Source organism: Halyomorpha halys, unplaced genomic scaffold, assembly GCF_000696795.3.
Source record: "Halyomorpha halys isolate HHAL.00 unplaced genomic scaffold, Hhal_1.1 Scaffold614.1, whole genome shotgun sequence".
Classification (NCBI taxonomy): domain Eukaryota; kingdom Metazoa; phylum Arthropoda; class Insecta; order Hemiptera; family Pentatomidae; genus Halyomorpha; species Halyomorpha halys.
The window spans coordinates 89,425-101,416 of NW_027111364.1; the positions used below are offsets into that span (position 1 = coordinate 89,425).

The 11,992-nt window shown below is 28.5% G+C and overlaps 1 protein-coding gene across 7 annotated transcripts in view; it reads left to right on the plus strand.

Moving 5' to 3' along the window:
• Positions 1–11,992, plus strand: part of stau (double-stranded RNA-binding protein Staufen) — a 38,835-nt gene that overhangs the window by 7,687 nt on the left and 19,156 nt on the right. For all 7 annotated transcript variants that reach the window (XM_067049368.1, XM_067049369.1, XM_067049366.1 and 4 more), the window contains 2 exons: positions 4,623–4,798; positions 7,248–7,455. In XM_067049368.1, coding sequence (XP_066905469.1) covers positions 4,634–4,798; positions 7,248–7,455 — 373 coding nt within the window. In that variant the 5' untranslated portion in view covers positions 4,623–4,633. The remainder of the gene's footprint in view (positions 1–4,622; positions 4,799–7,247; positions 7,456–11,992) is intronic.

Sequence of the window (11,992 nt, forward strand, 5' to 3'; positions counted from 1 at the left end):
ATTTTGATATAGTAGAATAAATAGAAAAGGTAAATTAAGATAGGATTAAAATTATATAAATATAAGTGAAAACAACTTAATATACAAATGAAGGAAAAGAATAAATAAAATATTGGAGGAAAATAGTGTGGATGGCGGTTAATAAAGGTATCAAAGTAGTTAAAGAAAACTATTTATTGTTAATTAATATTTTGCCCCACTTGGCAGGGCTAAATAGGTTAAACGTTGGTTAACAATAAATAGTTTTCTTTTACTATTTTGATACCTTTATTGATCGCCACCAGGACTATCTTCCTCCAATCTGCTTCATACGGTCAACTATCTTCTTCCCAGTAAATAAAATAGTATAAATATATGATGATATATGATAAGATATAATGATAAGAATGTAAAAAATTATGCAAACTAGGTTAAAATGAACAGTTGACGTAATAACACACAAAATAAAAAAGGAGAAATGAGAAAACAAAATTTACCGCACTAAAAATGGAAAATAAAGAAATAAGTTAAGATAAAAAAGTCGTAATGTAAAAGTCGAGAGAGAATAAATATAATCAAATTGATAATAATAATAAATGAATAAAGAACAAAGAACAAATCATAGTTTTTAAGTAAAATAAATTTCAAGTTCGTATTCAACTAAAATTTTTGTATTTATTTCTTTTTCCTTTGTAAACCTGTTACCTCCCCTTATGTACTTAGTATGCCAGATAAGATGTACTTGTTCGCCAAAAAGACATTAGAAAATTTATTATAAATTTTATATTGTGGTTACTTTATATAATTGTTTAAAGATGTACTTTTTGTGAAGCCATGAAGGTTTTGGAACCATTAGAAGAAATCTTTTGCTCCTTATTCATTGTAGTGAACCGTCTCGCTGCATCTTGAAAGGGCTGATCTCCATAGTTTTGGCCTTTTAACATGCAGCACTCTGAAACAATTAAGTTCTCTAATTTCTCAAAAAACATTCCTTTCTGCATAAAATAGAACACAATAATAAATATTTCTTATTATTAAACCCCTAATTAATGTAGAATAGCTCTTTTTTTTTGTTTAACATTCAGTAATTTACATTTATATTACTTTTAAAGAAAATAAACATTGATAATTGTAATAACTAACAAAACATACTTCCATATTTTGACTAACATAATAACTAATAATTAGAGCTTTGAATTTAACTAATTAAACAATTTGAGCTGTAAAATAGTACAGTGTAATCTCGGTTATCTGAACTTCCGGTACTCCAAACTCTCCAGTAATCAGAACTGGCTTTAAAAAAAAAAGATTCCCCCTATAGGTAAGTGATTGTAATCAACATGAAAATCGAAAATAGAAATTTTTTACAGTTTTGATATAAGGTAATCTAATTCCTATGAAAGTGTTCAAAATATATTTTGTTGGAATTAGAAATACGTAATATCTATTGTATAAATCATTTGATTCTGTAGAACTAATTTAATTAATATTTGAAGTATAAACTAAAATTTTGTTAGTGAACTCATATTTTTTTTTATCATGTTTTAAATAAGTTCATACAAAGAATAATTTTTTTATTTTTTCAAAACTTATAAATAAACAATGTTATACTTTTAACAAATTAAATCATCTCTTAGCATTACTGGGGATGTTAAAATAAAACAAAAGTGTAGCAGCACAAAATATGGCGATGTTATAACACTCATACCACATGGCGAAGAAAAAAAAAAAAAAACTGACTTCTTTAAAGAGTAATTTTTTAAAACTTTAGACTGTCCAAATTTCCAAAAAAAAACATGAAAAAATTAAATAAATAAAATTAGTTATTCTATTGTTGACTTTTTTTACTCCATTTTTCTTATTACTTAATCCAAAATTTTCAGTTATCCGAACAACCCTCAGCAGCAATTAGTTCGGATTATCGAGTTCACACTGTACATTTTTGTCTAAACTCTCTCCGAATGGAGCTTCCTCCATTTCACAATAAACTTTACAATTGCTAAAAATTTATTTTTTTACCTTTGAAATGCCTTAAATAAATCTGCTTTTACACTTTTTGCATCATTTGATTGTACTAATGAAGTTTAAACTGAGTAGTCCTCTTTGCCTTTTATTAAAGTAGTATCTCGTCTTTTAAATGAACTTTATTTACTTGTTGAATTATTTCTTCTTTTTATTTTCCTTTATTGTTTCTTTTTCTTTTCCTTTATTTATTAGTTCCTCTTTATTAATATTTCCTAGATTGGCCTGGTGGGTTTTACATGGTTATTATTAATAATTTGATATCCTTTCAATAATTGATAATTTGTGGGCTTTTTTTTAATTAATAAAAATATATATATTTTTTAAATATTCAAAATAATATGAATATTAATTAATGAATGAAAGAAGCTAAAAAAAAAATTACAAACAAAACAACTAATTTTTATGGAGTTCATAAAATGAATATTGAAAGCCTTATATAATGAAAAATAAATTAATAAAAAAAATACTAATGAAAAATATATGATTACAGAGTATAGTAGAATGTCTTGCAATAGAGATGGCTTAAATCTTCGAGAGGAAGTTTGATTCGCTACATTATAACCTTAAACTGCTGGTAACTGGGAATGAAATTTTGAAAATGTTTTTCGATCAATTAGTTTATTTGATTTCCGTTGTAGTTAGTGATGTAACTGCCTTTTTCTTATAAACCAAGGAACATCTAGTGCGATTCTCAGGACCTTGTTTTGAAATTATTGTTGTTCTTTTTCCTTTTTGTTCAGAATTGTATTATGCGGAAACCTCCTTATGTACTCAAATAGGGCAGAAAGTGTAGATTATTTGAGAAACCAGTTTATTGTATCCAACAGTAATGTTTTGAGATTGTTTCAATGAGTCTACAACAAAATAAATGTTTACTACATCAGTCCAAATTTGAATTGTGATCATCTCTGACTCACAAGTGCTGAGTTGCTGCCTTAATTCACTTTGCCAAGATTCCATTTATTGATTATATCATCATACGTAAGTTGTTGGGTTGTGCGGTCAGTGAAGAATACTAATAAGTAAAACTTATTTTTTTAGTGCCAATATTTCAGCCTTCATTAGGGCTAAGTAGAAAAAAAACAAAACAAGATAACCATAATGCATTTAAAAAAGAAAAAAAAAAATTAATTGTGGCAGTTTGGTGACTGGGCGACTGGAGTAAAACTTAAAAATATTGATAAATTGAAATAAAATAATGTATTAATAATCATGTTTTCCCTATTATAGCTTAAGGTAAAAAATATTAGCTTCATAATAATAATGAGAATTGAACAGCTATTTCCCAAGTCAATATATATTATATATTGTAATAGGAGAGCATGAGATAATCAGTTAGATTGGCATTGCAGGAATTGTTAATCTGCTCTAACTTCCTACTCTCATATTACAATGTAAAAATTTTCCTGCCAGAATTGCCCAGTGTTGCCTCCCCCACACCACTTCCGTTTCATTTCACATCACGAAATCAATTTACTTCAGTATAATTTTGTTTTTCTTGAGTTAAAGAATATTAGTGAAGAAATTTCACTGGAAACATGAGAAGATAACAAATAATATAGGTACGTAGAGAAGAAAAGTAGTTTGAGTATATAAGCTTTATGATACTATAATAATATTAAATTATGAAAGAAGTGAGAAAAATAATTTAAAAAATAATAAAATAAAAAAATATGTATGTATATTTGTAAAATTCCTTTAAGTAAATGTATATAAATATGAAAAATGTTTAATTGTAGGAAGATTATCCAGGTAGCGGTCAATAAAGGTACAATAATAGCAGGAAAAACTATTTATTAATAATCAATGTTTCATCTCAATTTGCAGGGCTGAGTCCTGAAAGTTGAATGGCAATTGATTATACTTTTTGGGTTCAGCTCTTATAAAGACCTGCAAAGTAGTTTGAAACATCGGTTACCAATGAACATTTTTTTCTGCTATTTTTGTACCCTTTTTGACTGCTGCCTTGATTATCTTTCTACAAACATCACATATGTTAAACTTATAATCTTCCAATATAAAAATTATGAAAAATTGTGGAAGAAAACGTACCTTTAATAAATTAAATATGTAAGTAAAAAAACTGTGCCATTACATATTGAATTAAATATATGTCTCAGTCTTAATAATTTTAATTTTAAATATTTTTCAAGTATATTTAACTACTGGATTTTCACTCATATTGTTTTCTTTTTCTCCCCTTTTTAATAAGTTTAATATTACTCTACTGCTATATTGCTTTTATCTTTTATAATACTCTACATCTCCCCATATTGCTTTTGTACCTATATTATTTATTATCTTCTCTCTTTTTTGTAATTATGGTTTTACTTTTATTCATTATAGTTTTTTTTTATTTTTTGTACTTCAGCCTAATGAAAGCCTGAAACTCGCACTAATAAAATAATTTTTACTTATAGTCTTCTGCCGACCGTCTTCTCATATTGATTTTGTTTTATCATTTTATCAGACATCCAATTTCTGTCAATGTTTTAATTAGTTTATGTGTTGTTAAGTTTTCTTAAATATTAAAGAATATTTATTATAAGAGCTCTATTACTTTCTCTTATCTATTTGTATGTTACTTGAAAACTTATATGATTTCTTGAATGTTTCAGGCCATTTAACTATGGCAGGAAGTGCGCCAGTGCCGGTCGGTACTGATAATGAAGGATCCTCTGCTGGCGGACAGTCCACTCAGGACGAACCCGCCACGTCCGATGGCAGCCAATCTGTCCTAGGAAAAGAGAAGACTCCCATGTGCCTTGTCAACGAGTTGGCGAGGTACAACAAGGTCAGATAAAAATTAATATTTTCATACTTTTGAACATTTCATGTTTAAACTAATGTTTAAATGTGGAAATGAATGTAAAGGGTCCAAGTATAGATTGGACTCAAATGGTGGACAAATGTCTGAAACGTCAACAATGTTTAAATAAAGGAGTAAAAGTAAAGGGCTTTTCTTTGAAAAAAGAAAAACACATGTTTTTGTAATTTTTGCAGAGGAAAAGTCTTCCAAAACATTTTAAAGTTGAGCAGATCGTGCCTCGATAGGATATGATATTGACATATTTAACAAATTTTCTTTGTCAAAGCTATACTTTAACACTAAAATAAAAGTTTCGCTTTTAGATTCAGTTTCACTCTATAATTTAAAGGTTTTCCCAGGTGCTAAATCATGGATGGGATGCCACAAGTGGTCTGGACATCACTTCTCTTCCCTGTGGGAATTGCCCATATGTTGTGAAGTTAATTCATGTAAAATGAATTTATGATTAAAAATAATAAAAAAAAATTAGACTAATTTAAATGGCTATAAAATAGTAATTTTATTATTTCAAGTATTGTGTAAATAAGAAAAAAATTTAAATGAGAAAAACTATAGTACAAAAAAAGAAAAACAAAAAAAGAGAGAAAAAAAAGGTTCCCTATCAAATCAAATGTTCACTAGTTAATTATGTCTACATGTTCGTATGAACTATAATGTTAAGGGTTCTAAATCGTGGATGGTTAGACATCTGCTGGAAGTAGTTGAGGTAGCAGCGATGTGGACATGAATGTACAGGTCTGTTTGTAGAAGTCGTCTCAAGTAGGGTGTTTGGTTATATGTGTGAACACTCTAAGAAATTTGAGACAAACATAAAATAGCTGTTTTACAAAAATAAATTATTCCACAAACAAAAAAAGTATTGATGTTGATATTAATTATCATAAACCCTTTTTTACATTGACTTACCTATATATGAAATATGTAGTAAGGGGAAGTATCGTGATTGTAACAATTTTGAATCAGAGTTTTTGATGCAAATTTACGTTTTAAATTTCTCTGATTCTGAATGACCAATTGTTGACCTGAAAACCTTAGGTCAAAAACATATTATATGTCTTATGAAACAGAGATACTATATTTAAGGCTGGTATAGCCTGGGATGTTATTACACCTATTCAGATATAATTTTTACTTACCAGAAGTACCACTTTTTCTAATCGATTTTACACATTTTTTTATTTTCTCAAAAAATGATTTTGATTTTAAACTCGGAACATTGCTCATCTTAAATATCAGCCAGGTGTTATCCTCATTGAAATAGTCTGATTTAGTGCTTAAATGCCAAATTTTCAAAATGGCTTCCCCTAAAGTACTTTTAATTCTTTTTATTTGAAGTATTTAACCATTTCTCATTTTTAGTTGTAATGAAAAATGGATAAATATAAACTATGAAAGAATTTGATAAATGAGAAAAGGGAAGACAAATTTTTTCAGATTGAAAACAAATTTCTGGAAATAAGAGCAGCCAATAATTTTAGAAAATTAACTCATTCCTCAACAAAATTAAGTTAGTTGGGATAGTAGTGTTTACTACATTATATAATCTTATTATGTCTTGTCGTTATTCTCTTTTTTTACCCTATGAAATTTTCTCAAAGATATTTTTTACTTTCGGTGTTTTTTTTTTTTTTTTACAATAAAGATTGGTTTAGTAGTTTTTATGGTCGGCTATTACTAACGAAAATAAATCTTCCTTGTATATATTGTATAATATAATTTTTTAGTTTATTATTATTTTGTCATCTTAACTTTTGCTTCTATTTATTTCTAAGGTCAAGACAAAAAGTGTTAAAGTAAACTCTCGTAAAATTGTAAAACAAGTTATGGAACATTCTTATAGTTATTTGAAAAATTTTAGTTGTGTTTCTTTTCTACAACACAAAGGTTATGTTACAAAATATTGATTGCACGATTATTAGTTAACCATTTGTAATTAAAGAAGGAATATGGTACTGGTATTGGTCAGAAAAGTTTGCTCAAAATAGTACAGAAAGTATTTATTTTACACCAACATTTCGTCTCACTTTGCAAGGATTCATCAGGACATAAAAGAAAGATACAAAAAACATTAGAAATATTGCAAAATAGAGTTGATAATGAGAAAATTATATAAAAAGGAGCAGTGTAAATCAAAAGAAAAATTGACATACCATGAACTGAATAAAGTACAAAGAATAAATATTAGAGTAAAAAATATAACTTTATGGTATATAACTACTATTTTCAAATAACTATAAGAAATGTCCCATTATTTATTTTACAATTTTATCAAAGTTCGAGATCGGGCCACCTGTACCATCATCCTTCATTAAAAAATATTATATTTATAAATTATTCAACATAAATTGATGAAAATTTATATAACTTAAATTAAAAAATTATCAAATTTAATTATTATTAACTCCTTGTGCAGATAGAACATCAATACCGCCTCACTAGTGAGGATGGCCCACCGCACAAGAAGAAGTTTACCGTTACACTAAAGCTTGGTAATGAGGAATATACCGCAGAAGGTGCCAGTATCAAGAAGGCGCAGCACGCGGCCGCGGGTATCGCTCTCAAGAGTACTACATACAAGCATCCGCCTCCTAAGTCTTCTAGGCAATCTAGAGGCTCAAAAAGTTAGTTGTCAATTTAATACTCTCACCCTAGGTATATACTTCAGTAATTAGTAATATAAATAATAAGGTGTTAGTAAAAAAAATCAGATTTTATTTTAAATAAATTAGATTGGAAGATAATTTGTTGATTGCATTAATAATCAGGGATAAGATAGGATCCTAGTTGCAGTCAAAGTGGATCACAAAATCATACAACTATTTATTGATAGCCTACATTTGGAACCACATAGATCTTATCAGGGTTAAATTAAGTAGGTACAAAACAATTTAAAACTATTGTAGGAGTATAAGATGACATATATAAGTAATAAGATTATACAAAATTATATGAATAAGTACAGTGTCAACATAAGACCAAATAATAATATAAAGTAGTAATGATGGCTGAAATAGTAATGATTTATGGACAATGTGCTACTGAAGTAATAACTTAAAAATTACTTTATAATAGTAATAAAAATAACAACATAGTAATAGAAAAGATAAATTGAGGAAGAAAATATTGTAAAAGTGTAACTAGTTGCTTTACCAATGCCAGAGGTTGATTGAAAATTTTTATACATACGATCAAAATTTAACACAATTTTTATATTAAATAACATATATTACATATTGTTATATATTATATTGACTTTACCAAGAGCAGTGGCAGTGGCATACTTCAGGTTGGCCACTGGACATGATTATTCGCGGCACCACTTGAAGAGAATAAGAGTGGCTGAGTCTTCAGACTGCGTCCTGTCTGGAGATGGTGAGATGACCGGTGATCACATATTTACACGTGTGTTTGCGGCGGACTTAATTTCAGACAGGAGTTACACGAACAAAGCTGAAGTATACTGGGCTGTTTGAAACAAAATGGCAGAAACGCCTCCTTTGGGGAAGGAAAAAAAACGTTGTATGTGTGTATGTATACTCATTCGTATTGTATAGCAAAAAAATTTGTAAGATTTAAAAAAAAATTGTAAAATTCTGAATTTGGAATGAACTAAAGGTAAATGACACAGTGGATAACATTTTATGGAGAGCTCTTACATCTTATCCGAATTACAAAGAATTAGGTGCCAAAATCATTTTAACTAAAAAGTAGGAACTATGAATATAAAAAGGTAGGGGTTCCAATGTTTCAGTATACAGGTAGTGCTACTGTAAATTGATATATTTTATCCTTCTTCTTCTTCTTCTTAGGCTCTACATGATACAAAGATGGACTTTGGCCTCCTGGAATTGTTTATTCAACCTTTCAAATACAAATTATGGAATATTATTATTAATAACTAGCGGATAGAATATATTTCCCATAAATTCAAAGAAAATTTCACCATTCATCCAACCACTATCAGATCTACTTATTCCCCACCCTTTTGGATGGTTTTCTGTGTTATGTCATGGAACTCGTTTATACTTATATATAATGAATGAAGGGGCCGCCCGTAGCTAAGTGGTTAAGACACAGTCTTACCAATTTGATGTCTATTGGCGGTGCCGGTTCGAATCCGGCCTCGGGCGTCGACTTTTTTCATTGAGTGGCAGTCCCAAAAAATGAAAAACTTTGACCCCTAACCATGTTTAGGCAGTATGGGACTCCAATGGGAGTCTTGGCCGAAAAAAAAAAAAAAAATAATGAATGAAGGAACTATTATAGCAGCAGCATTTGTGGAGATTAGGACTGTTAAAAGGTTCCTTCTCATCTGAGTTATTTTGCATGTAAATCATCTCCCTTCTTTGCCAAAACTTGTCAGAGAATAAATAGTATGTTTGTGTAGGGAATAGCCAGCATATTTTAGAATATTTCTTTTTTCTCCAGACATCTTTTTCTATTAACACGTTGACTGCCAACTACGAGTTATCTTGTAGTTGGTGTTATTGCCTGTGATGCCAACCTACGAGCTAACTCACAATTTGCTTACTTGGCTTAACTGACCAAACTTAATTTGGCTTTTTAGACTGAAATCTTGAAAAGTACTGTGGCAGTCAACATGTTAAAGATAAACATAGAGTACACTAATTGAACGGAATGTTATTTACCTCAAACAGAGGAACAAGCTAACTAATCTATCATTTCAACATACAGGAAACTGTTATAATAAGTTGGCTGTCAATATTAGGAACAGATTGTCATCATTGGAAAAACAGGTTGTAAATTTAAAGTTTCAGTCCGCTAGAAATGATCATCACTATATTTAATTTTTAGTGTACATCATTGACAGCCATTTTCCTAAATTTTACATTACTGTCAAGGAAAGCAGCAAGGGTGTTTTTTGCCTTATGTTGACACTATCATATACTCATGATTTGTTTATTTAATGTATTTCATACTTTGACAGTCCTGAATTCAGTTGTCATTGGGTTCTTAGAAATATTCATATTCATTACAAAACAAAAATCTTAAGAAATATTCTTACCTTATCAAAATTCACTAAGGAAGAGAGCAGCAGGTGATTCATTTAATGGTGTATCATATTAAAATGATGGTGAATGTTATTAACAGAGCTACACAGTTGGTAATGTTAGCCAACATTATTCTTAAATCATTGCTCTTTTAATTAGCATTAACTTTAATGAATTCTCTTCAATCTAATCGCTATTCTTCAAATTTAAATTTGAAGTGTAAATTATTGCGTAATTTACCCTAAATAAATACCAATTATTTTATAATTAATTAAACATATATTTAGCTTTATAAAAAAATATATAACTGAAGAGAAAAAAAATTAAAGTAAAATTTATCACAGGATAAAATAAACTTATAAAATCTGAAAAAAGTTAAAATAACTTCAGAAAAAGTTTTATATATAAAGAAGTATAAATATAATAAATAAATAAAATAAAAACAATTTTTTATTTTGAAAAGTGCAGAATACCAACTATCTTATAATTAAATAAACTTATACATAACTTAATAAAATATATAAATAAAGAGAAAACAGAATAAAACTTAAAAATTATACAATAAAATATTATTTTTACCTTTTCTTGTAGTTCTTGTTTATATATGTTTATATGTAAGCTTCATTTTCCTATAATTTTAATATCACTGAGAATATATTTATATGGCATTTGTAACTGTCACTTTTCCCTATACTTCCTTTAGGCTGGCTTTGTTGTCCCTTTAAATCTGTTTGTTGTCAACATGTCAGACCAGACAGAAGGTTATTGTTTTCTTATAATTTTTTTTCCTACCTTTACTCTTACATCTTTATTCATCCTGTTATACTTTTACAATATTAATTTCTTTTCTGTTTTGTTTTTCTTTTTATTAATTATTTTGTATTGCTTTATTTGTTATTACTTTAGCAATATATTTTTTTATAATTCATTAATGTATCAGCTATTACTTATATTTTGTGTTATTATTTTGACTTTTTTTTTATTATTTATATATTTGTGTTATTTTCTATATATTATTTTATCATTTATAAGTGTCACCTCAAAATCCTCAATAGTTTTACATTGTTTTTTATCTGTTTTATTTACCCCTCTTAAATAAAAACATGCTATATGGTGTTTTTGGAAAGTGTCTTATATTGATTATTTGATAATGATCATGTCTCAGATTTGTTTTTATTTATTGATTTTTTTTTTTTTTTTAAATGGCTATTTAGTCTTAAATTACGCATTCAAATTTGTTTTGGCATGACATCAGACTTGTCTACTCAGTGCGAGTGTTATTTTAATTTATGTAGTGTTCTTTGTTATTTAGCCCTAGAACGACACACTGAGGTTTCACATACCCCAGCACTTTTTAAATATTGATTATTCCTACATGTGTTGCTCTTTGGCCAAATCCCACCATGTAAATAATTGTTATTCATAACATAATCGATTCTGATTATCAGCTGCCACGTGTCAGTCTTGTTTTGCTAGTCTTGGAGTATTTCACACCCCAGAGTGTCGTTAATGTAAGTGTTCAGGGTATCTCACACCCCACAGTGTCATTAGTGTTAGTGTTCAGGATATCTCACTCTCCCCCTCCCCCAGTGTGCCATTTGTGTGAGTGGGAAGAGAATATTCAATTCTAGTGAGCCAATTTGGTCAGATTATGTTACCTGAAGGTTCTGTGTCATTTTGTAGTTCCAAATCATTCAGGTAATCTACTATAAAGCTAATGTCTCTTCCAAGCCTTGCTCTCTGATTCTTAGTTATCACTCAGGTCTCAGAACTATAGGTGATGACGGATCTTACAAATTTTGCATACGTCATAATCTTGATCCTGTATCATTTATTAGTAGTACTGTAATTAATTAATAATTAGTAATAGTTTATTACTATAATTCAGAATTCATAAATCATATTATCCATGCTTATCTTACCTTTAAATCATTTACTAATTTAAAATATAAAGAAATGAATGAAAGAATAAAACTTAATTGGTTGTTATCTTTTATCTTATTTAGCCCTAATGAAGGGCTAAAGCTTAGGTCTAAATGCTGGCGCACAATAAACAATAATTATGAGAGATAGTTGACCGTGGATGACGAACGATAAGTTTATAATAAATATAAAATAATTATAATAATGCTGTGCTGTTACAACT